Source organism: Tachyglossus aculeatus, unplaced genomic scaffold, assembly GCF_015852505.1.
Source record: "Tachyglossus aculeatus isolate mTacAcu1 unplaced genomic scaffold, mTacAcu1.pri scaffold_121_arrow_ctg1, whole genome shotgun sequence".
NCBI lineage: Eukaryota > Metazoa > Chordata > Mammalia > Monotremata > Tachyglossidae > Tachyglossus > Tachyglossus aculeatus.
Window position 1 is genome coordinate 1,041,877 of NW_024044850.1, and position 27,115 is coordinate 1,068,991.

The 27,115-nt window shown below is 57.9% G+C and overlaps 1 protein-coding gene across 1 annotated transcript in view; it reads right to left on the minus strand.

The window, feature by feature from the left end:
• The window catches only part of LOC119922699 (proline-rich protein 36-like), a 71,140-nt gene extending 49,324 nt beyond the window's left edge, over nt 1–21,816 (minus strand). Inside the window, exons 1-6 of the mRNA XM_038742383.1 lie at nt 21,740–21,816; nt 21,360–21,417; nt 19,431–19,512; nt 17,909–17,958; nt 17,459–17,581; nt 16,444–16,525 (exon numbers count right to left, since the gene is read on the minus strand). Of these exons, the coding sequence (XP_038598311.1) occupies nt 16,444–16,525; nt 17,459–17,581; nt 17,909–17,942 (239 nt within the window). The 5' untranslated portion in view covers nt 17,943–17,958; nt 19,431–19,512; nt 21,360–21,417; nt 21,740–21,816. The remainder of the gene's footprint in view (nt 1–16,443; nt 16,526–17,458; nt 17,582–17,908; nt 17,959–19,430; nt 19,513–21,359; nt 21,418–21,739) is intronic.
• Nucleotides 21,817–27,115: the final 5,299 nt, after the last annotated feature.

Here is a 27,115-nt window from a genome sequence, read left to right on the forward strand (position 1 = left end):
CAGAGAGGGTGGGGGGGAGCAGGTCCAGAGAGAGTGAGGGGGAGCAGGTCCAGAGAGAGTGCGGGGGACCAGGTCCAGAGAGAGTGAGGGGGGACCAGGTCCAGAGAGAGTGAGGGGGACCAGTCCAGAAAGAGTGAGGGGGACAAGGTCCAGAGAGGGCAGGGAGGGCAGATCCAGAGAGGGGGGCGGGGGCAGGTCCAAAGAGGGCAGGGGGAGCAGGTCCAGAGATGAGAGATGGCGGGGAGGGCGGGCCCAGAGAAGGGCGGGTCCAGAGAGGGCAGGGTGGGGGGGTCCAATCCAGAGATAGCTGGGGGGTTCTGGTCCACAAAGAGCAGGGTGGGGGTGGTCCAAAGAGCACAGGGGAGGAAGGCAAGGGGGCATGTCCAGAGATGGTGGGGTGGGGGCGGTCCAGAGACCATATGGGGGGCTGGTCAAGAGAAAGCAAGACATATAGGTGCAGAGAGGGCGGAGGGCGGGGGGGGCAGGGCCAGGGGGGCAGGGGGCAGGGCCAGAGAGAGCAGGAGGGCAGGGCCAGAGAGAGCAGGAGGGCAGGGCCAGAGAGGGCGGGGGGAAGCAGGTCCAGAGAGAGTGAGGGGGGACCAGGTCCAGAGAGAGTGAGGGGGGACCAGGTCCAGAGAGAGTGAGGGGGACCAGGTCCAGAGAGAGTGAGGGGGACCAGGTCCAGAGAGGGCGGGGAGGGCAGATACAGAGAGGGGGGCGGGGGGGGGCGGGGGCAGGTCCAAAGAGGGCAGGGGGAGCAGGTCCAGAGATGGCGGGGAGGGCGGGTCCAGAGAAGGGCGGGTCCAGAGAGGGCAGGGTGGGGGGGTCTAGTCCAGAGATAGCTGGGGGGTGCTGGTCCACAAAGAGCAGGGTGGGGGGTCCAATCCAGAGATAGCTGGGGGGTGCTGGTCCACAAAGAGCAGGGTGGGGGTGGTCCAAAGAGCACAGGGGAGGAAGGCAAGGGGGCATGTCCAGAGATGGTGGGGTGGGGGCGGTCCAGAGACGGTATGGGGGGCTGGTCAAGAGAAAGCAAGACATACAGGTGCAGAGAGGGCGGGGGGGGGCAGGGCCAGAGAGAGCAGGAGGGCAGGGCCAGAGAGAGCAGGGGGGCAGGGCCAGAGAGAGCAGGGGGGCAGGGCCAGAGAGAGCGGGGGGTCGGGCACACAGGTCCAGAGAGAGAAGAGGAGAAGGTCCAGACACGTCAGAGAGAGCAGGTCCAGAGAGGGTGGGGGGGAGCAGGTCCAGAGAGAGTGAGGGGGAGCAGGTCCAGAGAGAGTGAGGGGGAGCAGGTCCAGAGAGAGTGAGGGGGACCAGGTCCAGAAAGAGTGAGGGGGACCAGGTCCAGAGAGGGCGGGGAGGGCAGATCCAGAGAGGGTGGCGGCGGCCGCGGTGGGGGGGGGGGGGGGGGCAGGTCCAAAGAGGGCAGGGGGAGCAGGTCCAGAGATGGCGGGGAGGGCGGGTCCAGAGAGGGCAGGGTGGGGGGGTCCAGTCCAGAGATAGTTGGGGGTGCTGGTTCACAGAGTGCAGGGGAGGAAAACAGGGGGGGCATGTCCAGAGATGCCAGGGGGGGGGGCAGTCCAGAGATGGCGGGGGGATGGGTCCAGAGACAGCAGAGCCTATAGGTGCAGAGAGGGCAGGGGGACAGGGCCACAGAGGGCGGGGGGGCAGGGCCAGAAGGAGAGGGGTGGGCCACTGCAGAGAGGGGGGACCAGGCCGGAGAGAGCAGGGAGGCAGGTCCAGAGAGAACCGGGGCAGGGGGGCGGGTCCAGAGAGAGCCGGGGGGGGGGGGGGCAGTCCAGAGAGAGCAGGGGAGGAGGTCCAGGGAGAGCAGGAGGGGCATGTCCAGAGAGAGCCGGGGGGGGGGGGATGTACAGAAATGGGGGGGGCATTTCCAGAAAGGGCAGGGGGACCAGTCCAGAAAGGGCAGGGGGAGGGCAGGGCCAGAGATGGTGGGGCAGTCCAGAGAGAGGAGGGCATACAGGTCTAGAGAGGGCAGGGGGGTGGGAGGGGAGGTCCAGAGAGGGCAGGTGTAGCAGGTCTGGAGAGGATGGGGGGGGCAGGTCCAGAGAGCTCCGGGGGGGGGGGGGTCCAGAGAAAGCTGGTGGGGGCAGTCCAGAGAGAGCTGGGGGGGGGGGGGGCGTCTAGAAACAGCAGGGGAGGCCACTCCAGGGAGAGCAGGGGAAGCAGAGAAGGTTGTGGGGGCAGGCCCAGATACAGCGGGGGGAGCGCCATTTGATAGAGCCGGGGGGGCAGGTCCAGGGAGAGTGGGAGTCCCCCCCGTCCACTGTGGTCATGCCCCCCTGCCCCCTCTGGCCCTGCCCCCCTGCCCTCTCTGGCAGGCAGGTCCAGAGAGAGCCAGGGGTGGGGGGGGGCTGGTCCAGAGAGAGCCAGGGGTGGAGGGCACAGTCCAGAGAGAGCAGGGGAGGAGGTCCAGGGAGAGCAGGAGGGGCATGTCCAGAGAGGGTGGAGGGGGCATGTCCAGAGAGGGCAGGGGGGGCTGATCCAGAGAGGGCAGGGGGCTGGCAGGGCCAGAGACAGCGGTTGCGGGGGGTGGGGTTCAGAGATGGCAGGGGGAGCCGGTCCAGAGACAGTAGGGCATATAGGTGCAGAGAGGGCAGGGCTAGAGGGGGCAGGGCCACAGAGGGCAGGGAGGGCAGGGGGGGCAGGGCCAGAGAGAGAGGGTGGGCCACTGCAGAGCCAGTCCAGAGAGAGCGGGGGGGGGGCCGATCCAGAGAGAGCAGGGCAGCCGATCCAGAGAGAACGGGGCGGGGGGCGGGGGGGCGGGCAGGTCCAGAAAGAGCAGGGGGAGCAGGTCCAGAGATGGCGGGGAGGGTGGGTCCAGAGGGTGGGGTGTGGGGGTCCTGTCCAGAAATAGCTGGGGGGTGCTGGTCCACAGAGAGTAGAGTTGGGGCAGTCCGAGGAAAGCAGGGGGGGCATGTCCAGAGTTAGCGGGGGGGTGGGTCCAGAGACAGCAGGGCATATAGGTGCAGAGTGTGCAGGGGGGGCAGATCCAGCGGGGCAGGGCCAGAAGGAGAGGGGTGGGCCACTGCAAAGAGAGCAGGGGGAGCCAGTCCAGAGACAGCAGGGAGGCAGTCCAGTGAGCGGGGGGGGGGGGGGGGGGGGGGCCTTGTCCAGAGAGAGCCCATGGGGGGCCAGTCCACAGAGAGCAGGGGAGCAGGTCCAGAGAGAGCAGGAGGGGCATGTCCAGACACCCGTGGGGGGGACGTCCAGAAAGGGGGGGGCATTTCCAGAGGGGGGGGGGCGGTCCAGAGAGGGCAGGGGGTGGGCAAGGCCAGAGATGGTGGGGCAGTCTAGAGAGAGCAGGGCATATAGGTCCAGAGAGCTGGGCGAGGGGAGGTCCAGAGAGGGCAGGGGGGGCAGGTCCAGAGGCAGGGGGGGCAGGGGCAGAGAAAGCTGGCAGGGGGGGCAGTCCAGAGAGAGTTTGGGGGAGGGCAGTCTTGAGACAGCAGGGGAGGCCAGTCCAGAGACAGCGGAGGAAGCCGGTCCAGGGAGAACTGCGGGGCAATTCCAGAGAAGTTCGGGGAGGCAGGTCCAGAGAGGGCAGGAGCATCGGTCCAGAGGGGGCGGGGGCAGACAGGTCCAGATACAGCAGGGGGAGTGCCATTCGATAGAGCCCGGGGGGCAGGTCCAGAGAGCAGGGGGGCAGGTCCAAAGAGGGTGGGGAGGCAGGTCCAGAGAGGGCAGGGGGGGCAGGTCCGGGGAGAGCAGGGGGGCAGGTCCAGGGGGGGGGGGGGGGTCACAGGTCCCGAGAAAGCAGGGGTGGGGGGCGCGCAGGTCCAGAGAGAGGAGAGGAGAAGGTCCAGAGACGTCGGAGAGAGCAGGTCCAGAGAGGGTGGGGGGGGAGCAGGTCCAGAGAGAGTGGGGGGGACCAGGTCCAGAGAGGGCGGGGAGGACAGATCCAGAGAGGACGGCAGGGGTGGGGGGGGGAGGTCCAAAGAGGGCAGGGGGAGCAGGTCCAGAGATGGTGGGGAGCCGGGTCCAGTAGGCAGGGTGGGGGGTCCAGTCCAGAGATAGCTGGGGGGTGCCGGTTCACAGAGAGCAGGGGAGGAAAACAGGGGGGGCATGTCCAGAGATGGCAGGGGGGCGGGGCAGTCCAGAGACAGCGGAGGGGTGGGTCCAGAAACAGCAGAGCATATAGGTGCAGAGAGGGCAGGGGGGCAGGGCCAGAAAGAGAGGGGTGGGCCTCTGCGGAGAGAGCAGGGAGAGCAGGGAGGCAGGCCCAGGTCCAGATAGACAGAGCGGGGTGGGGGCGGTCCAGAGAGAGCGGTGGCAGGGGTCAGATCAAAAGAGAGAGCAGGAGGGCAGATCCAGAGAGCAGGGGGGCCACCTAAAGAGACAGAGCTGGGGGAGGGCCAATCCAGAGATAGCAAAGGGGGGCCGGTCCAGAGACAGCGGGGGTGGCAGGTCCAGGGAGATTGGGGGGGGCCCCCCACCCCCTCTGGCCCTGCCCCCCCCAGCAGGCAGGTCCAGATAGAGCCGGGGTGGGGCTGGTCCAGAGAGAGCTGGGCGGGGGGGGGTCCAGAGAGAGCAGGGGAGGAGGTCCAGGGAGAGCAGGAGGGGCAGGTCCAGGTAGGGCGGGGGGGTGGATATCCAGAAAGGGCAGGGGGTGGCATTTCCAGAGAGGGTGGGGGGGCCGATACAGAGAGGGCAGGCAGGGCCAGAGATGGCGGGGCAGTCCAGAGAGAGCAGGGCATATAGGTCCAGAGAGGGCTGGTGGTGTGGGTGGGGAGGTCCAGATAGGGCAGGGGGGGCAGGTTCAGAGACCTGGGGGTGGTCCAGAGAAAGCTGGTAGGGGCAGTCCAGAGAGAGCTGGGGGGTGGGGGGGGAGGTCTAGAGACAGAAGGGGACGCCAGTCCAGAGAGAGCAGGGGAAGCTGGTCCAGGGAGAACAGGGGGGTCAATTCCAGAGAAGGTCGGGGGGGGGGGGGGGGGCAGGTCCAGAGATGGTGGGGAGGGCGGGTCCAGAGAGGGTGGGGTGGGGGGTCCAGTCCAGAGATAGCTGGCGAGTGCCAGTCCACAGAGAGCAGGGTGGGGGCGGTCCAAAGAGAGCAGGGGAGGAAAGCAGGGGGGGCATGTCCAGAGATGGCAGGGGGGGGGGGGGGGGTCGGTCCAGAGACGGCAGGGGGGGCCGGTCCAGAGACAGCAGGGCATATAGGTGCAGAGAGGGCAGGGTGGGCAGAGCCAGGAGGGCAGGGCCACAGACAGCAGCAGGGGCAGGGCCAGAGAGAGCAGACGAGCAGGTCCAGAGAGAGAAGAGGAGCAGGTCCAAAGAGAGAAGGGGAGCAGGTCCGGGCGGGGCAGGGGGGCGGTGGCGCACAGGTCCAGAGAGAGTGGGGGGGGCACAGGTTCAGAGAGAGCAGGGGTGGGGGGGGCAGGTCCAGAGGGAGCAGGGGAGAAGGTCCAGAGAGTGGGAGGGGGCAGGTCCAGAGAGTGTGGGGAGGGCAGGTCCATAGAGGGTGGGGTGGGGGGTCCAGTTCAGAGATAGCTGGTGGGTGCCGGTCCACAGAGAGCAGGGTGAGGGCAGTCCTAAGAGAGCAGGGGAGGAAGGCCGGGGGGGGCATGTCCAGAGACAGCGGGGGGTGGGGGGCAGTCCAGAGAAGTCAGGGAGGGCCGGTCCGGAGACAGCTTGGGGGGCCCGTCTGGAGACGGCAGGGGGAGCCGGTCCGGAGACGGCAGGGGGAGCTGGTTCAGGAAACGCTGGGGGGGCGGGGGGGGGTAGTCCATAAACAGCCGGGGGTGGGGGGTGCTCCAGAAAGAGCAGGGGGGTGGCAGGTCCAGCAAGAGCAGGGGGGGGACAGGTCCAGAGAGAGCAGGGCATATAGGTGCAGAGAGGGCAGGGGGGCAGGGCCAGAGAGAGAGGTGTTGGCCAGTGCAGAGAGAACGGGGGAGGGGGGGGCAGTCCAAAGAGAGTGGGGGGCAGCTTCCGGAGGGGGGGCAGGTCCAGAGAGGGCGGAGGGGGCAGTCCAGAGAGAGCTGGGTGGGGGGGCCAGTCCAGAGAGAGCCTGGCAGGGGGCAGTCCAGAGAGAGTAGGGGAGGCCTGTCCAGAGAGAGCAGGGGAGAAAGGCGGGGGGGGGGCGGTCCAGAGAGATCCGGGGGGCAGGGCAGGTCCAGAGAGAGCTGGGGGGGCAGGTCCAGAGAGAGCCAAGGGGGCAGGTCCAGAGAGAGCAAGGCAAATAGGTCCAGAGAGGGCAGGGCCAAAATGACTGGGGTGGGCCAGTGCAGAGAAAACAGCGGGAGGGGCGGTCCAGAGAAGGCAGCGGGGAGGGAGGGCGGCAGTCCAGAGATACCTGGGGGGTGCCGGTCCAGAGAGAGCAGGGGAGGAAGGTAGGGGGTGCTTGTCCAGAGGCAGCAGGGGGGACCAGTCCAGAGACAGCAGGGGTGTACCGGTCCAGAGACAGCAGGATCAAGAGAGAGCGGGTGGGGGTGGGTCTGGAGAGAGCCGGGCTGCAGAGCCAGACAGAGAAGGAAAATAGGACTAGAGGGAACAGTGGGGATAGTTCCATACAGAACAGTAGGGATAGGTCCAGACAAAGCAAAGGCGGGGAATAGTTCCAGACAGAGCAAGGTAGGAATAGTTCCAGACACAGTGGGGGAAGGAGGGGGGAATACTTCCAGAAAGAGCCGGGGGGTGGGGGTGGGGGGTTGACGGTCCAGGGATAGCGCCGGGTGGGTGGCGGTCGGGAGTGGGGGGGGGGAGGCGGATCAGAGAGAGCAGGCAGGGGCAGGTCCGAAGGGAGCGAGCAGGGGCGAGTCTGGAGGGAGCAGGTCCCAAGAGAGCTGGGCAGCAGAGCCAGACAGAGAAGTGGGTAGAAACAGACAGAGAAGGGGTGGTAGGACCTTAAATAGAAGGAAAATAGGACTAGAGGGAGCAGGGGGGATAGGTCCATACAGAACAGTGGGGATAAGTCCAGACAGAGCAAAGGCAGGGAATAGTTCCAGACAGAGCAAGGTGGGAATACGTCCAGACAGAGCAAGGCAGGAATAGTTCCAGACAGAATGGGGGGGGGGGGGGGGGGGGTAGTTCCAGACAGAGCAAGATGGGAATACTTCCAGACAGAATATCGGGGGGTGGAGGTGGAAATACTTTCAGAAAGAGTGGGGGGGGGGCGGTCCAGTGAGATCTGGGGGGGCTGTCCAGAGAGAGCAGGGGGGTGGTCCGGGGGGGTGCGGTCCAGAGACAGCAGGGTTGGGGGGGTGGTCCAGGGAGTGCTGGGGGGTGCAGGGTCCGGAGAGAGCGGGGAGGGGGCGGGTCCGGAGAGAGCCGGGCTGTAGAGCCAGACAGAGAAGTGGGGCAGAACCAGACAGAGAAGGGGTAATAGGACCGGATAAAGAAGGAGAGATAGGACCTTACAGAGGAGGACAATAGGACTGGGGGGAGCAGGCGGAATAGGTCCATACAGAACAGTGGGGATAGGTCCAGACAGAGCAAAGGGGGGGCAGGGGGAGAGTTCCAGACGGAGCAAGGCAGGAATAGTTCCAGACAGAACAGGGTGGGGGTGGGAAGGGGAGGCGGGAAAATACTTCCAGAAAGAGCTGATGGGCGGGGGGGGGGGGGGGGGGGTCAGTCCAGAGACAGTGGGGGGCCGTGTCCAGAGAGAGCCAAGGGAGCCGGCCCGGAGAGAGTGGGCGGGGGCAAGTCCAGAGAGAGCCAGGCTGCAGAGCCAGAGAGAAGGAAGGCGGGAATAGTTCCAGACAGAACAGGAGGGGTGGGGGGGGAAATACTTCCCAAAAGAGCCGGGGGGGGGGGGGGTGTCCAGAGACAGAGGGGGGAAGTGGGGCAAACCAGAGAGAGCCAGGCTACAGAGCCAGACAGAGAAGGGTGGCAGAACCAGACAGAGAAGGGGTGATAGGACCAGATAGAGAAGGAGAGATAGGACCTCCAGAGAACACAATAGGACTAGAGGGAACAGGGGTTATAGTTCCATACAGAACAGTGGGGATAGGTCCAGGCAGAGCAAAGGGAGGAGAATAGTTCCAGATGGAGCAAGGCAGGAATAGTTCCAGATAAAATGGGGGGCCGTGGGGAAATACTTCCAGAAAGAGCAGGGGGTGGTGCCGGTCCAGAGACAGCCGGGGCCCGCGGTGGGGGGGGGTTGCCGGTCCAGTGAGAGTGGGGGTGGTGGTCTCGAGAGAGCACGGGGGTGGGGGGGGTGGGTCCGGAGAGCCGGGCAGCAGAGCCAGACAGAGAAGGGGTGATAGGACCAGATAGAGAAGGAGAGATAATAATAATAATAATAATAATGGCATTTATTAAGCGCTTACTCTGTGCAAAGCACTGTTCTAAGCGCTGGGGGAGGTTACAAGGTGATCAGGTTGTCCCACGGGGGGCTCACAGTCTTAATCCCCATTTTACAGATGAGGTAACTGAGGCCCAGAGAAGTGAAGTGACTTGCCCAAAGTCACACAGCTGACAATTGGCGGAGCTGGGATTCGAACCCCTGACCTCTGCCTCCAAAGCCCGGGCTCTTTCCACTGAGCCACGCTGCTTCTCTAAGGTCCTTACAGGGAAGGACAATAGGACTAAAGGGAGCAGGGAGCATAGGTCCATACAGAACAGTAGGGATAGGTCCAGAAGGAGCAAGGAGCGGGGGTAATAGTTCCAGACGGAGCAAGGCAGGAATAGTTCCAGACAGAATGGGGCGGGGGGTGGGGGCGGGAGATACTTCCAGAAAGAGCAGGGGGGTGGACCAGAGACAGCAGGGGAGGCTGTCTCGGCTGGGGGGCGGGGGGGGGGCAGTCCAGAGAGAGTGGGGGAGGGGGCTGGTCCAGAGAGAGAGAGGATGGGGCGGGGGGGGGGCGGGTCCGGAGACAGCAGGTAAGTCCAGAGGAAGCCGGGCAGCAGAGCCAGAGAAAGGGGGCAGAACCAGACAGAGAAGGGGTGATAGGACCAGTTAGAGAAGGAGAGATAGAACCTTACAGAGAAGGACAATACGACTAGAGGGAGCAGGGGGATAGGTCCATACAGAACAGTGGGGATAGGTTCAGACAAAGCAAAGGCAGGGAATACTTCCCGACGGAGCATGGCGGGAATCGTTCCAGACAGAACAAGGTGGGGGGGAGGGGGGGGGATCCTTTCAGACAGAGCAAGGCAGGAATACTTCCAGACAGAATGGGGGGGTGTGTGGAAATACTTCCAGAAAGAGCGGGGGGGGGGGGGGGGAGGGGTGCTCCAGTGAGAGTTGAGGGGGGGCTTGTCCAGAGAGAGCGGGGGGTGGGGGGTGGTCCAAAGAGGGCAGGGTGGGGGGTTTGGTCCAGAGAGAGCGGGGGGGCGGGTCTGGAGAAATCCATGGGGGCCAGTCCTGAGAGAGCGGGCGGGGGCAAGTCTGGAGAGAGCCAGGCTGCAAAGCCAGAGAGAGAAGGGGGGCAGAACCAGACAGAGAAGGGGTGATAGGACCAGATAGGGAAGGAGAGAGAGGATCTTACCGAGAAGGCCAATAGGACTAGAGGGAACAGGGGGGGATAGGTCCATACAGAAGAGTGGGGATAGGTCCAGACAGAGCAAAGGGAAGCGAGGCGGGGAGGGGGAGGGGGAATAGTTCCAGACCGAGCAAGGCAGGAATAGTTCCAGATGGAGCAAGTTGGAAATAGTTCCAGACACACTGGGGGTGGGGGGAATACTTCCAGAAAGAGCAGGGGGGGTGAGGGGGAGGGGGTGGGCCCAAGAGAACACCCAGTCGAGAGAGAGCAGGGTGGGCAGACAAGTACAGAGGGAGCAGGCAGGGGCGGGTCTGGAGGGAAAGGGCGGGGGCGGGTCCGGAGGGAAAGGGCAGGGGTGGGTCCGAAGAGAGCTGGGCAGCAGAGCCAGACAGAGAAGGGGGCAGAACCAGACAGAGAAGGGGTGACAGGACCCGATAGAGAAGGAGAGATAGGACCTTACAGAGAAGGACAATAAGACTGGTGGGAGCAGGGGGAATAGGTCCATACAGAACAGTGGGGATAGGTCCAGACAGAGCAAAGGCGGGGAATAGCTCCAGACAGAGCAAGGCAGGAATACTTCCAGATGGAGCAAGGTGGAAATCCTTCCAGATGGAGCAAGGTGGGAATCCTTCCAGATGGAGCAAGGCGGGAATACTTCCAGATGGAGCAAGGCGGGAATACTTCCAGATGGAGCAAGGCGGGAATACTTCCAGACAGAATGGGGGGTGAGAGGGCCAGTCCAGAGGCACGGGGGGGTGTCCAGTGAGAGCCGGGGGGGGGGGGGGCTGTCCACAGAGAGTGGGTGGGGTCAAGTCCAGAGAGAGCCAGGCTGCAGAGCCAGAGAGAGAAGGGGGGCAGAAACAGACAGAGAAGGGGTGATAGGACCAGATAGAGAAGGAGAGATAGGACCTTAAAGAGAAGGACAATAGAACTGGTGGGAACAGGGGGGATAGGTCCATACAGAACAGTGGGGGTAGGCCCAGACAGAGCAAGTGGCGGGTTGGGGGGAATAGTTCCAGACAGAGCAAGGTGGGAATACTTCCAGACTGAGCAAGGCAGGAATACTTCCAGACAGAATGGAGGGCGGGGGAGGGGGGGAGATACTTCCAGAAAGAGCGGTGGGGGGGGCCGGTCCAGAGACAGCGGAGGGGGGTGGTCCAGTGAGAAAGGGTGAGGGGCGGTCCGGAGAGAGCTGGGGGGGGCGGGGCCCGGTCTGGAGAGACCGGTGGGGTGGGGGCAAGTCTGGAGAGAGCAGGGGAGTGGGCCAGATCCGCAGAGAGCCGGGGGGCGGGGGGCAGGTCTGGAGAGAGCGTGGGGCCATCGGCTCCGCAGAGAGCCAGGGGGGTGCTGGGGCCGCAAAGAGCAGGCAGGGGCAGGTCCACAGGGAGCCGGGCTGCTGAGCCAGACAGAGAAGGGTAGCAGAACCAGAGAAGGGGTGATAGGACCAGATAGAGAAGGAGAGATAGGACCTTACAGAGAAGCACAATAGCACTAGAGGGAGCTGGGGGCATAGATCCATACAGAAAAGTGGGGATAGGTCTAGACAGAGCAAAGGGGGGGAATAGTTCCAGATGGAGCAAGGTGGGAATAGTTCCAGACAGAACAGGGTGGGGGGAAACTTCCAGAAAGAGCTGGGGGCTGGGGCCGGTCCAGAGACAGTGGGGTGGGGGGGCGGTCCACAGAGAGTGGGGTGGGTGGGCAGTCCTGAGAGAGCCAGGAGGCCGGTCTGGAGAGAGCAGGTGGGGTCAAGTCCCAGAGATCCGGGCTGCAGAGCCAGACAGAGAAGGGAGGTAGAACCAGACAGAGAAGGGGTGATAGGACCAGATAGAGAAGGAGAGATAGGACCTTACAGAGAAGGACAATAGGACTAGAGGGAGAAGGGGGAATAGGTCCATACGGAACAGTGGGGATAGGTCCAGACAGAGCAAAGGGGGGGTGGGGGAGAATAGTTCCAGACAGAGCAAGGCAGGAATAGTTCCAGACAGAACGCTGAGGTTGGGTGGGGGGTGGGGGGGGCGGGGGAGATGGAGGTCTGCAGGAAATACTTCCACAAAAAGCGGGGGGGGGGGGTGTCCAGAGAGAGCGGGGGGGGGAGCCAGATCCAGAGAGAGTCAGGCTGCAGAGCCAGACAGAGAAGGGAGGCAGAATCAGACAGAGAAGTTGCGATAGGACCAGATAGAGAAGGAGAGATAGGACCTTATAGAGAAGGCCAACAGGACTAGAGGGAACAGGGGGGATAGGTCCATACAGAACAGTGGGGATAGCCCAGACAGAGCAAAGGGGGCGGCGGGGGAGAAGGATAGTTCCGGACAGAGCAAGGCGGGAATTGTTACAGACAGAACATGGTGGTGGGGGGTACTTCCAGACACTGGGGTGAGTTGTGTCCAGTGAGAGCTGGGGGGCAGCTCCAGAGACAGCGGGAGGGGGGCATCGGGTCCGGGGTGGGGGGGTGGGGTCCAGGTACCTAGAGAGCAGGTGGGGGCGGTCCCGGAGAGAGCAGGTGGGGGCAGTCCCCGAGAGAGCGGGTGGGGGCAGTCCCCGAGAGAGCGGGTGGGGGCAGTCCCGGAGAGAGCAGGTGGGGGCAGTCCCCGAGAGAGCAGGTGGGGGCAGTCCCCGAGAGAGCAGGTGGGGGCATCGGGTCCGGGGTGGGGGGGTGGGGTCCAGGTACCTAGAGAGCAGGTGGGGGCGGTCCCGGAGAGAGCAGGTGGGGGCAGTCCCAGAGAGAGCAGGTGGGGGCAGTCCCAGAGAGAGCAGGTGGGGGCAGTCCCAGAGAGAGCAGGTGGGGGCAGTCCCAGAGAGAGCGGGTGGGGGCAGTCCCAGAGAGAGCAGGTGGGGGCAGTCCCAGAGAGAGCAGGTGGGGGCAGTCCCAGAGAGAGCCGGGCTGCAGAGCCAGACAGAGAAATTGCAGCAGAACCAGACAGAGAAGGGGTGATAGGACCAGAGACAGAAGGAGAAATAGGACCTTACAGAGAAGGACAATAGGACTAGAGGGAGAAGGGTGAATACGTCCATACAGAACAGTGGGGATAGGTCCAGACAGAGCAAAGTGGGGGGCGGAATAGTTGCAGACGGAGCAAGGCCGGAAAAGTTCCAGACCGAGCAAGGCAGGAATAGTTCCAGACAGAACGCTGAGGTGTGGAGGGTGGGGGATGGAGGTCCACGGGAAATACTTCCAGAAAAAGCAGGGGGTGTGCGTGGTCCAGAGACAGCGGGGGTGGGAGCCAGGTCTGCAGAGAGCCAGGCTGCGGAGGCAGAATCAGACAGAGAAGTGGCGATAGGACCAGATAGAGAAGGAGAGATAGGACCTTATAGAGAAGGCCAATAGGACTAGAGGGAACAGGGAGGATAGGTCCACACAGAACAGTGGGGATAGGCCCAGACAGAGCAAATGGGGGGCGGGGGAAGAAGGATAGTTCCAGACAGAGCAAGGCAGGAATTGTTATAGACAGAACGGCGGGGGGGGGGGGGGGGGGGTGTACTACCTGACACCAGGGTGAGCCGTGTCTGGAGAGAGCTAGGGGGGCAGGTCCAGAGACAGCGGGGGTGGGGGTCGGGTCCAGAGAGAGCAGGCGGGGGGGGTCCGGGTCCGGAGACAGCGGGTGGGAGCAGTCCCGGAGAGAGCCAGGCTGCAGAGCCAGACAGAGAAAGGGAGCAGAACCAAATAGAGAAGGGGGTGATAGGACCAGATAGAGAAGGAGAGATAGGACCTTACAGAGAAGGACAATAGGACTAGAGGGAGAAGGGGGAATAGGTCCATACAGAACAGTGGGGATAGGTCCAGACAGAGCAAAGGGGGGGCGGGCGGAATAGTTCCAGACCGAGCAAGGGGGGAAAAGTTCCAGACCGAGCAAGGCGGGAATAGTTCCAGACAGAACCTTGGTGGTAGGGGGCGGTGGGATGGAGGTCCACAGTAAATACTTCCAGAAAAAGGGCGGGGGGGGTGGTCCAGAGAGCGAGGGGGGAGCCAGGTCCGGAGAGAGCCAGGCTGCAGAGCCAGACAGAGAAGGGAGGCAGAATCAGACAGAGAAGTGGTGATAGGACCAGATAGAGAAGGAGAGATAGGACCTTACAGAGAAGGCCAATAGGACTAGAGGGAACAGGGGGGATAGGTCCATACAGAACAGTGGGGATAGGCCCAGACAAAGCAAAGGGGGGACGGGGGGAGAGAAGGATAGTTCCAGACAGAGCAAGGCAGGAATAGTTACAGACAGAACGTGGTGGAGGTGGGGGTACTTCCAGACACTGGGGTGAGCCGTGTCCAGAGAGAGCTGGGGGGGTGAGTCTGGGTCCAGAGAGTGCAGGAGGGGTGGGCCCAGAGAGAGCTGGGCTGCAGAGCCAGACAGAGAAAGGGAGCAGAACCAGACAGAGAAGGGGTGATAGGACCAGATAGAGAAGGAGAGATAGGACCTTACAGAGAAGCACAATAAGACTAGAGGGAGCAGGGGGGATAGGTCCAGGCAGAGCAAATTGGGGGGAATAGTTCCAGACAGAGCAAAGCATGACTAGTCCCAGACATAACCGGGGGGCGGGGGCGAGATACTTCCAGAAAGAACGGGGACAGGGCCAGTCCAGAGAAAGCAGGGTGGGGGTGGGGGGGCGGTCCAGAGGCAGCGGGGCGGGGGCATCCAGTGAGAGCAGGGGGGCATCCAGTGAGCAGGGGTGGGGGTACTGTCCGGGGGGGGGGAGGTCAAGAGAGTCCGGGGGGGGGGGGAGGTCAAGAGAATCCGGGGGGGGGGGGCAGTCCAGAGTGGACGGGGGCATGTCCAGAGAAAGCAAGGCTGCAGAATCAGAGAGAGAAGGGGGGCAGAACCAGACAGAGAACAGGTGATAGGACCAGATAGAAAAGTAGAGATAGGACCTTACAGAAAAGGCCAATAGGACTAGAGGGAACGGGGGGATAGGTCCATACAAAATAGTGGGGATAGGTCCAGAAAGAGCAAAGGCGGGGGAATAGTTCCAGACGGAGCCAGGCCGGGGAATAGTTCCAGACGGAGCCAGGCCGGGGAATAGTTCCAGACGGAGCCAGGCCGGGGAATAGTTCCAGACGGAGCCAGGCCGGGGAATAGTTCCAGACGGAGCCAGGCCGGGGAATAGTTCCAGACGGAGCCAGCCCGGGGAATAGTTCCAGACGGAGCCAGCCCGGGGAATAGTTCCAGACGGAGCCAGGCCGGGGAATAGTTCCAGACGGAGCAAGGCAGGAATAGTTCCAGACAGACTGGGGGTGGCGGGGGAATACTTCCAGAAAGAGCAGGGAGGCGGGGGGGGGAGCGGTCCAGAGAAAGCAACCTGTCCGGAGAGAGCAGGGTGGGCAGGCAAGTACAGAGGGAGCAGGCAGGGGCAAATCCGGAGGGAGTGGGCAGGGGCAAGTCCCGAGGAAGCAGGGGCAGAACGTCCGGAGGGAGCAGGCGGGGCAAACCCTGAGACAGCGGGCGGGGGGGGCGGGTCCGGAGAGAGCTGGGCAGGATAGTCAGAGAAAGGGGGCAGAACCAGACAGAGAAGGGGTGATAGGACCAGTTTGAAAAGGAGAAATAGGACCTTACAGATAAGGACAGTAGGACTAAAGGGAGCATCATCAATCGTATTTATTGAGCGCTTACTGTGTGCAGAGCACTGTACTAAGCGCTTGGGAAGTACAAGTTGGCAACATATAGAGACAGTCCCTACCCAACAGTGGGCTCAGAGTCTAAAAGGGGGAGACAGAGAACAAAACCAAACATAATAACAAAATAAAATAAATAGAATAGATATGTACAAGTAAAATAGAGTAACAAATATGTACAAACATATATACATATATACAGGTGCAGTGGGGAAGGGAAGGAGGTAAGATGGGGGTATGGAGAGGGGGACGAGGGGGAGAGGAAGGAAGGGGCTCATTCTGGGAAGGCCTCCTGGAGGAGGTGAGCTCTCAGTAGGGCCTTGAAGGGAGGAAGAGAGCTAGCTTGGCGGATGGGTAGAGGGAGGGCATTCCAGGCCCGGGGGATGACGTGGGCCAGGGGTCAATGGCGGGACAGGCGAGAACGAGGTACGGTGAGGAGATTAGCGACAGAGGAGCGGAGGGTGCGGGGTGGGCTGTAGAAGGAGAGAAGGGAGGTGAGGTAGGAGGGGGCGAGGTGATGGAGAGCCTTGAAGCCCAGGGTGAGGAGTTTCTGCCTGATGCGCAGATTGATTGGTAGCCATTGGAGATTTTTGAGGAGGGGAGTAACATGCCCAGAGCGTTTCTGGACAAAGACAATCCAGGCAGCAGCATGAAGTATGGATTGAAGTGGGGAGGGACACGAGGATGGGAGATCAGAGAGAAGGCTGATGCAGTAGTCCAGACGGGATAGGATGAGAGCTTGAACGAGAAGGGTAGCGGTATGGATGGAGCAGGGGGGATAGGTCCATACAGAACAGTGGGGATAAGTCCAGACAAAGCAAAGGCAAGGAATACTTCCAGACGGAGCAAGGCGGGAATAGTTCCAGACCGAACGAGAGGGGGTGGGGAATACTTCCAGACAGAATGGGGGTTGTGGGGGGGCGTGGTCCAGAGGGAGCCAAGCTACAGAGCCAGACAGAGAAGGGGTGATAGTACCAGACAGAGAAGGAGAGATAGGACCTTACAGAGAAGGTCGATAGGGCCAGACGGAGCATGGGGCATAGTTCCCATCGGAGCAGGGGGGCGGGAGGGGGGAATAGTTCCAGTCAGATGGGGGGGTGGGGGGGGCACGTCGGACCCAGCGGAGAACGCGTAGCTGGGAAGGATGACGGTGGTTGTGGAGTGGTTGAGGATTATTTGGAGACAAGGTAAATCCAGCGGCTCGAGTCTCTGATAGGAAAGTATTGGTAATGCAGAGTAAATTAAGCCCTGGAAGTTGCCTCCTTTGAGAAGGAATGGGTTGTGGTCCCTGGGGGCTCAAGGTAGGAATTAAGTCTAGAACAGATGGTCAAGAAAATAGGCATGGGAGTCAGAGAGAGAGGGGAATCACTATTGCTGAGCATATGACAAAGTTAAATTACTTCTCACCGGTTATGGTATCGTTGAAGTGGTCCTATTGCCGAGATTTCCCCCAGCAGCGCTTCCCAGAGGGATGGGTCTGATGGTGCTCCTGCAAGTTGAGAAGGAAATGAGTAGAGATGCAAATGATGCAGCTTCTGTGACAGAGACATTCCTCCAATACCCCACAAGTCAACCAGGTTTTCAGTAGGTGTGAGAGAACAGCCACAGATAGCCTGGATTCTCCACCCAGGAGCCAAATGCCCTTGAGAACTTCCACAGCCACAGCAAGAAGCTGGAGAATAAAGAGGCAGTTTGAGTGGCCAGGTAGCCTGGCGAGAGCATTAGGCCTTTCAACCCAATACCCAACCCTGACCCCGAACCCAGGCATTAATGAGGTCGACGTCCCTGAGAATGATACCTCCACAGAACAGCCCCACATGGAGGGCCTCGGGGAAGTTTCCTGGCCCAGTAGAGCTCACATCTAGCAAGCCACTGAACACTTTAGTCAGCTTCACTCTAAACACTAGGCTCTTCCCTGCTCCTCCCCCCAACCCCTCAGCCCACCCTCCCAACTCCCTCAGAGGCAGTCACTGTCAAGCACAGAGGGGTTCCACCACTAGAGGTGCTGAGGATTTGCAGAGTGACCCTGTGGACAGGACTGTGGGTTCAGGCAGGAATGACCCGTCTGTAGAATTAAGGGTCCTGGGTCTCCTCAGTCCCAGAGTCAAGTCAAACCGAGTCAGTTTCTTATGCAGAGCCTTAGCCCCAGTTGGTAGAACCAGCCACAGTACTGACAGTGACAGGCCCCTCTGCACACCTTATCCTCCTCCTGCATTAACCCCTAGTCATCCACACATGGCCTCATCACCTTCCCTTAGAGATGGGACCATCTCTATATGTTGCCAACTTGTACTTCCCAAGCACTTAGTACAGTGCTCTGCACACAGTAAGCGCTCAATACATATGATTGAGTGAATGAATGAATGGAAGCTCAGCTCCTCATTCTTCCACTCCATGGGGATCAGCTGTTCTGGGTCCTCACTGAAGGGGCAACAGTCCTCATGGCCAGGAAGGGTGCTGAGAAGCTTCTGGGAGGAGAAGTGAGCTAGTCCTTCTCTTCTGCTCATCAAGACTCCTTCAACATCCACCTCCGGACAGCACTCACCTGGGATTAGGAAAAGCCCACAAACTCCAGCCAGCTACTTATGCCTCACTTGGACCACATCCACCCTCAACCCATCCCAAATATCCTCCCATCTGGCACTCCCACCCTCCACCTACCCAATCAATGTACCAGGGGTCTTCCACCTCTTTAAAATGTTTCTTCTTCAACAGGCCTTCTCTAACTAAAGTTCTCATCTCCTTAGCCCCTCCCCAAACATTTTATTTTCCCTTCCAAATCACCAGTGCACTTAATCCCACCCCCTAAGCACTGAACCATTCACCCCACATCAATTAAGTACCTATTGTTTTACCCAGAATCTTCCCTTACCTGGATTGCACCATCTGGATCCGATCCCCCTCATTACACCGATACTGGACCTGTGAGATTCAAAGAGAACTATGTCAGCATGCACAAGACAGGCCTATCTGAAGGTTTAAGGGAAAGCAACACCATAATGAGAACAGAGAAGTGGGGACAGGTGTGTTGAGGTGGTGAGGCAAGGCTGCAAGAAATATGTCTGCTTAATCTGTTCTATTAGGCTCTCACAAGCAGTTAGTACAATACTCCTCCCAAAGGAAGATCTCAAATGCTGCTGATTCATTGGCTGTAGCAAAGCATCCCTCAGAACTTCCCCTGCCAGGGAGAGAAGTGGTAGAACAAAGAGGCAGTTTGAGTGCCCAGGAAGCCATCAAAGATGGAGTAGTAGCCCTTTTGCCCACTAACCACCCTTACCCCCCAAAGCAGGAATGAGTGAGGTCAGAGTAAAGATACCCTCTCAGCACAACCCTACAGGCAAAATCTTGAGGAAATTATGTGGCCTTAAAGAACTCCCAGCTATCAAACCAGTAAGCAGATTCAAGGCTCCCAAATCATCAAAACCACCTTCCAAAAAATCCCCTTATTCTCCTCAGCTCACCAAACCCAGCCCTTACAACGTTTCAAAGACAACCAGCCTTGAAGGGAGTGGGGCCCCTGTAGGCTTATATAGGGCAGGGAGATTGTGGGGGCAGGGTGTGCATGCCTTAGTCACTAATTCCCCTGATTGGAAACAGCTGGGGTAGAGATCAGTTGTCCCTGAGGGAAGGTCCAGCTGCATCATTGGATGAGGGTATGGCTGCCAGAAAGAGAGAGTAGGGCAGGTAGGCCTTTCCAGATTGAGCACCCCCTTTTCCTCTGCTCCTCCTCCCCTCTCCATCGCCCCTACTCCCTCCCTCTGCTCTACCCACTGCCCCACCCCACAGCTCTTATGTATATTTGTACATATTTATTATTCTATTTATTTTGTTAATGATGTGTATTTGTCTACAATTCTATCGATCTATTCTGATGCTAGGGATGCCTGTCTACTTGACTTGTTTTGTTGTCTGTCTCCCCCTTCTAAATTGTGAGTCCATTGTCTGGTAGGGATGGTCTCTATCTGTTGCCAAATTGTCCTTTCCAAGGGCTTAGTACAGTGCTCTGCACACAGTAAGTGCCCAATAAATACAATCGAATGAATGAATAGGATAGGATGAAAGGGTCTGTCCAGAGAAACACTAATTCCAAACGCCTCTCCAGTCAGTCTCATCTCCGGCCCAACCCCCACCCCCCTTTCCTGTCCCATCTCAGTTCCTTCTGATAGGGAAGTATCCCCTGATAGTTTCTCTGATAGGAAAGTATTGGTTATGCAGAGTAAATTATTAAGCCCTGGAAGTTGCCTCCTTTGAGAAGGAAGGGGTTGTGGTCCCTGGGGGCTCAAGGTAGGAATTAAGTCTAGAACAGATGGTCAAGGAAATAGGCATGGGAGTCAGTGAGAGAGGGGAATCACTATTGCTGAGCAGATGACAGACCAAGTTAAATTACTTCTCACCAGTTACGATGTCGTTGAAATGGTCCTATTGCCGAGATTTCCCCCAGCAGCACTTCCCGGAGGGATCGGTCTGATGGTGCTCCTGCAATTGAGAAGGAAATGAGTAGAGATGCAAATGATGCAGTTTCTGTAACAGAGACATTCCTCCAATACCCCACAAGTCAACCTAGTTTTCAGTAGGTGTGAGAGAACAGCCACAGATAGTCTGGATTCTCCACCCTTCCCTACCCCTGCCATTGAATCTCCATACCCCCAGGTTTGGAGAGGCCTGGACTTAAAGGACAACAAGTCTCCAGTGGCAGACTAAACAGGGGAGTGGGAAGGCTTGCAGTACTCTGTACCAAACCCTTCTATGCTCCCTACAAAGATGCAGGTTGGATGCTACTGAACTCCATGGGGGAATACGATGGACGAATGGATGGACGGACAGACACACACACACACACACACACACACACACACACACACACTATTTTCCCTTCCAACTCACCCATGCACTTAATCCCACCCACCAAGCAATGAAGCATTCGCCCCACAGAAATTAGGTACATATACTCAGCTCTTTCTCTCACTTGTATCAGCTGAGACCCTCCAATAAACTGATGCTGGACCTAGACTACTGAAAAAGAACTATGTTACAATATGTAAGACATGCCTAACAGTCTTAAGGAAGGAGACACCACAATGAGCAGACAAGTGGGGACAAGTGTGCTGTGGTGGTGAGTCAGGGCTACAGGGAACACACCTGCTAATTCCACTGCACTGTACTCTCCCCAAGCACTTAGGTTAGTGCTCTGCATGTAGTAAACATTCCAGTACCGTCGATTGACTGCAAGAACCCAGTGTCTATTAGAACTAAACACAGCCACAGCAAGAAGCTGAAGACCGGAGAGGAAGCGTGAGTGGCCAGATAGCCTTCCTATATGGAGTGCTAGGCCCTTCACCCCTCTACCCACCCCTGACCCCCAATGCAGGCATTAATAAGATCAGGATAGGGGAGGGATGATATCCCCCATAAACGGCCCCGGGGAAACTTGGGGAAATTTCCTGGCCTAGAAGAACTCACGGCTAGCAAGCCAGAAAGCATCCAGCCAGCTAGACTATTAAACACTAGACTCTCCCCTCCTCCCATTCCCCTGCCCCCGACATCCTCCCGACTCCCTCAGAGGTAGTCACTGTCACACACAGAGGGGTTCCAACTCTGGAAGGACCAAGGATGTGGCATGGTGACCCTGTGGACGGGGCTGCAGGTTCAGGTAGGATCGATTGACCCATCCAGATAATTAAGGACACTGGGTCTTCTCAGTTCCACCATCACCTCCCTTAGAGATGGAAGCTCAGCTCCCGATTCTTCCTCACCATGGGAATCAGCTCTTCTGGGTCCTCACTGAAGGGGGACACTTGGACCACATCCACCCTCAATCCAATCCACAATCCTCCCCCCCGGAACTCTCCCCCCCATCCACGCAGTGGACATATCAGCAGTCTCCCAAATCTTTACAAGCCCTACCGAAATAGTCTCTTCTCCCACAAGCCTTCCCTGATTCAGGCTCTCATCTCTCCACCCCACCCCCTGGGGACACACAAAACACACACTTCCTTTTCCCTTCCAGCTCACCCATGCACACACTCACCCACTAAGCCCTGAAGCATTAACCCCCCATTCATTAAGTACACATCTTTTGACTCAAATCCTTCCCTCTCCTGTGTTTTATGGTCTGGAAACAGCTCCCTCCCCTCCCTCCCCCATTTAACAGACATTGGACTTATAAGATTGAAAGGGAACTCTCTTAAAATTGCAGACAAGTGGGGACAGGTGTACTGAAGTGGGTGTGTGAGGGTGGCAGGCAACAGGTGGGCTAGTTCTGTTGCATTGAATTCTCCCAAACACTTAGTACAGTGCTCTGCATATCCTAAGCACTCACATACCATTGATGGATTCGAGGAGCCAAGTGTCCTTTAAAACTTCCACAGCTACAGAGAGAAGCTGGAGAACCAAGAAAGAGCAAGTCTGAGTGGACAGGAAGCCTTCTGAGAGGGAGTCTTAGGCCCTTCAACCCACTACCCGACCCCTCCACCCCTGCTGAGGGCATGGGTAAGGTCAACATCCATGAGGATGAAACCGCCACAGAACAGCTCTGCAGGGAGGGCCTTGGGGGAAGTGTTCCAGCCTAGAACTACTCACATGTAGCAAACCACAAGACACCTAGTCAGCTCCACAGTTAACTAGGCTCTCCCCCCACCCCCATTCCCCCACCCCCTCTTAACTCCCTCAGAAGCAGTCACTGTCAAGAACAAAGGGGTTCCACCTCTAGAGGAGCAGAGGATTTGCAGGGTGACCCTGTGGATAGGACTGTGGGTTCAAGCAGGAATGACCCATCTATAGAATTAAGGGTCCTGGGTCTTCTCAGTTCCTCAGTCAAATCAGACAGAACCAGTTCCCAACACAAGGTCTTAGTCCCAGATGGTGGAATACTGAGACAGACATGCCCCTCTACACACCTTGTAGTCCTCCTGCAGTAACTCCTAATCATCCACACATGCCCTAATCACCTTCCCTTAAGCAATGGAAGCTCAGCTCCTGATTCTTCCTCTCTATGGGGATCAGCTGGTCTGGGTTCTCACTGAAGGGGCAACAGTCCTCATGGCCTGGAGGGGTGGTGAGAAGGTTCTGGGAAGGGAAATCCCCCCATCCATCTCTTCCCATCATCAGGACTCCTCCGACATCCCCCTCCGGACAGCCTTAACCCGGGATCAGGAAGAGCCTGAAAGCTCCAGCTTTCTCCTTATGCCTCACCTGGACCACCATCCACCCTCAACCCATCCCCACACATCCTTCCCTCTGGACCCCCACCTCTTACCTATCCAGTGGATCTACCACCCATCTCCCACAGCTTTAAAAGCCCTACCAGAATGGTTTCTTCTCTAATAAGCCTGCCTCGACTAAAGCTCTCATCCTCCCGGGCCCCCAACGCCCCTTCCGACATACGCTTTGTTTTCCCTTCCAGCTTGCTCATGCACTGTATCCCACCCTTTAAGCACTGAAGCTTTCACCCCACATCATGTACCTATCTTTTTACTCATATCCTTCCCTTACCTATGTTGTATCATCTGGGACTCCCCAACAAACAGATGCTGGACCTATAAGATTGAAAGGGAACTCTGTTAGAATTGCAGTCAAGTGGGGACAGGTGTTCTGAGGTCATGAGTCAGGGTGGCAGGCAACAGGTGTGCTAGTTCTGTTGCTTTGTTTTCTCCCAAACACTTAGTACAGTGGTCTGCATATACTAAGCACATACATACCATTGATGAATTGCAGGAGCCAAGTGTCCTTTGTAACTTCCATGGCCACACTGAGAAGCTGGAGAACAAAGAGGCAGTCTGAGTGGACAGAAAGCCTTCTGAGAGGGAGCCTTAAGACCTTCACCCCAGTACCAATCCCTGACCCTGAACCTGGGCATTAATGAGGTCAACATCCCTCTGGATGATACCCCCACAGAACAGCCCCACAGGGAGAACCTTGGGGAAGTTTTCCCGGGCTACAAAGGCTCATGTCTAACAAGCCACAGAACATTTAGTGAGTTTCACTCAACACTAGGCTCTTCCCCCCTCGCCTCTCCCCCAACACCCTCCCATCTCCCTCAGAGGCAGTCACTGTCAAGCACAGAGGGGTTCCACCTCTAAGGGAACTGGGGATTTGCAGGGTGACCCTGTGGACAAGACTGCCTTCAGGGAGAAGTGACCCCTCTATAGAATTAAGGACACTGGGTCTCCTCAGTTCCATAGTTAAGTCGGACAGAACCGGTTCCCTATGCAGAGCCTTAGCCCCAGTTGGTAGAACCAGCCACAGTACTGAGAGTGACAGGCTCCTCTGCACACCTGGTCCTCCTCTTGCAGTAACCCCTCCTCATCCCCACATGCCCCCCAATCACCTTCCCTTAGAGATGGAAGCTCAGCTCTGGATTCTTCATCTCCATGGGGATCAGCTGCTCTGGGTCCCCACTGAAGGGGAAACAGTCCTCATGGCCAGGAAGGTTGGTGAGAAGGTTCTGGGAAGGGAAATCCACTGGTCCATCTCTTCCTGTCACCAGGACTCCGGCATACACCTTCAAACAACACATACCTGGGATTAGAAAAAGCCTGAAAGCTCCAGCCTGCTCCTTATGCCTCACTTGGACCACATCCTCCCTCCGCCCCCCCCGCCCCCCAACCCCCACCTTCCCAGTGGATCTCCCAGCCTTCTCCCACATCTTGAAAAGCCCTACTGAAATTTTTTCTTCTCTAACAAACTCTCCTCCCCACTGCCGGCCCCTGATGCCGGCCCCCAGTGCCCCACCCCCCCAAACATGCATTTTATTTTCACTTCCAGCTCACCCATGCACTTACTCTCACCCACTAAGCCCTGAAGCATTAATCCCCATTAAGTACATATCTTTTTACACAGATTCTTCCCTTACCTGTAATTTATTATCTGGGTCCCCCTTATAATATTGATGCTGGACCTATGAGATAGGAAGAGAACTCTGTTAGAATTGCAGACAAGTGGGGACAAGTGTGCTGAGGTGGGTGAGTGAGGGTGGCATGCAACAAGTGTATTGCAGTCTATTTCGCCAAGCACTTAGTACAGTGTTCTGCAAGCCGTCACGTACCCATTGATGGATTGCAGGAGCCGAATGCCCTTGAGAACTTCCACAGCCACAGCAAGAAGCTGGAGAACAAAGAAGCAGCATGAGTGGCCAGGTAGCCTGGCGAGAGCGTTAGGCCCTTCACCCTAGTACCCAACCCTGACCCCGAACCCAGGCATTAATGAGGTCGACATCCGTGAGAATGATACCTCCACAGAACAGCCCCGCATGGAGGGCCTCGGGGAAGTTTCCTGGCCCAGTAGAGCTCACATCTAGCAAGCCACAGAACACTTTAGTCAGCTTCACTCTAAGCACTAGGCTCTTCCCCGCTCCTCCCCCCAACCCCTCAGCCCACCCTCCCAACTCCCTCAGAGGCAGTCACTGTCAAGCACAGAGGGGTTCCACCGCTACAGGTGCTGAGGATTTGCAGGGTGACCCTGTGGACAGGACTGTGGGGTCAGGCAGGAATGACCCGTCTGTAGAATTAAGGGTTCTGGGTCTCCTCAGTCCCAGAGTCAAGTCAACCGAGTCAGTTTCTTATGCAGAGCCTTAGACCCAGTTGGTAGAACCAGCCACAGTACTGACAGTGACAGGCCCCTCTGCACACCTTATCCTCCTCCTGCATTAACCCCTAGTCATCCACACATGGCCTCATCACCTTCCCTTAGAGATGGGGCCATCTCTATATGTTGCCAACTTGTACTTCCCAAGCACTTAGTACAGTGCTCTGCACACAATCAGCGCTCAATACATATGATTGAGTGAATGAATGAATGAATGGAAGCTCAGCTCCTGATTCTTCCACTCCATGGGGATCAGTTGTTCTGGGTCCTCACTGAAGGGGCAACAGTCCTCATGGCCAGGAAGGGTGCTGAGAAGCTTCTGGGAGGAGAAGTGAGCTAGTCCTTCTCTTCTGCTCATCAAGACTCCTTCAACATCCACCTCCGGACAGCACTCACCTGGGATTAGGAAAAGCCCGCAAACTCCAGCCAGCTCCTTATGCCTCACTTGGACCACATCCACCCTCAACCCATCCCAAATATCTTCTCATCTGGCACTCCCACCCTCCACCTACCCAATCAATGTACTGGGGGTCTTCCACCTCTTTAAAATGTTTCTTCTTCAACAGGCCTTCTCTAACTAAAGTTCTTATCTCCCTAGCCCCTCCCCAAACATTTCATTTTCCCTTCCAAATCACCAGTGCACTTAATCCCACCCCCTAAGCACTGAACCATTCACCCCACATCAATTAAGTACCTATTGTTTTACCCAGAATCTTCCCTTACCTGGATTGCACCATCTGGATCCGATCCCCCTCATTACACCGATACTGGACCTGTGAGATTCAAAGAGAACTATGTCAGCATGCACAAGACAGGCCTATCTGAAGGTTTAAGGGAAAGCAACACCATAATGAGAACAGAGAAGTGGGGACAGGTGTGTTGAGGTGGTGAGGCAAGGCTGCAAGAAACATGTCTGCTTAATCTGTTCTATTAGGCTCTCACAAGCAGTTAGTACAATACTCCTCCCAAAGGAAGATCTCAAATGCTGCTGATTCATTGGCTGTAGCAAAGCGTCCCTCAGAACTTCCCCTGCCAGGGAGAGAAGTGGTAGAACAAAGAGGCAGTTTGAGTGCCCAGGAAGCCACCTAAGGTGGAGTAGTAGCCCTTTTGCCCACTAACCACCCTTACCCCCAAAGCAGAAATGAGTGAGGTCAGAGTAAAGATACCCTCTCAGCACAACCCTACAAGCAAAATCTTGGGGAAATTATGTGGCCTTAAAGAACTCCCAGCTATCAAACCAGTAAGCAGATTCAAGGCTCCCAAATTATCAAAACCACCTTCCAAAAAATCCCCTTATTCTCCTCAGCTCACCAAACCCAGCCCTTACAAGGTTTCAAGGACAACCAGCCTTGAAGGGAGTGGGGCCCCTGTAGGCTTATATAGGGCAGGGAGATTGTGGGGGCAGGGCGTGCATGCGTTAGTCACTAATTCCCCTGATTGGAAACAGCTGGGGTAGAGATCAGTTGTCCCTGAGGGAAGGTCCAGCTGCATCATTGCATGAGGGTATGGCTGCCAGAAAGATAGAGTAGGGCAGGTAGGCCTTTCCAGATTGAGCACCCCCTTTTCCTCTGCTCCTCCTCCCCTCTCCATCGCCCCTACTCCCTCCCTCTGCTCTACCCACTGCCCCACCCCACAGCTCTTGTGTATATTTGGACATATTTATTATTCTATTTATTTTGTTAATGATGTGTATTTGTCTATAATTCTATTGATCTATTCTGATGATGATGATGGCATTTGTTAAGCGCTTACTATGTGCAAAGCATTGTTCTAAGCACTGGGGGAGGTGACAAGGTGATCAAGTTGTCCGACAGGGGGCTCACAGTTTTAATCCCCATTTCACAGATGAGGTAACTGAGGCACAGAGAAGTGAAGTGACTCACCCAAAGTCACACAGCTGACAGTTGGCAGAGCCAGGATTTGAACCCATGATCTCTGACTCCAAAGCCTGTGCTCTTTCCACTAAGCCACGCTGCTTCTCCCTTCTGATGCTAGGGATGCCTGTCTACTTGATTTGTTTTATTGTCTATCTCCCCCTTCTAAATTGTGAGTCCACTGTCTGGTAGGGATTGTCTCTCCTACCAGACAATCTTCTGGTAGGGATTGTCACTCCCCTCCTCAAAAATCTCCAGTGGCTACCAATCAATCTGTGCATCAGGCAGAAACTCCTCACCCTGGGCTTCAAGGCTCTCCATCACCTCGCCCCCTCCTACCTCACCTCCCTTCTCTCCTTCTACAGCCCACCCCGCACCCTCCGCTCCTCTGCCGCTAATCTCCTCACCGTACCTCGTTCTCGCCTGTCCCACCATTGACCCCCGGCCCACGTCATCCCCCGGGCCTGGAATGCCCTCCCTCTGCCCATCCGCCAAGCTCGCTCTCTTCCTCCCTTCAAGACCCTACTGAGAGCTCACCTACTCCAGGAGGCCTTCCCAGACTGAGCCCCTTCCTTCCTCTCCCCCTCGTCCCCCTCTCCATCCCTCCATCTTACCTCCTTCCC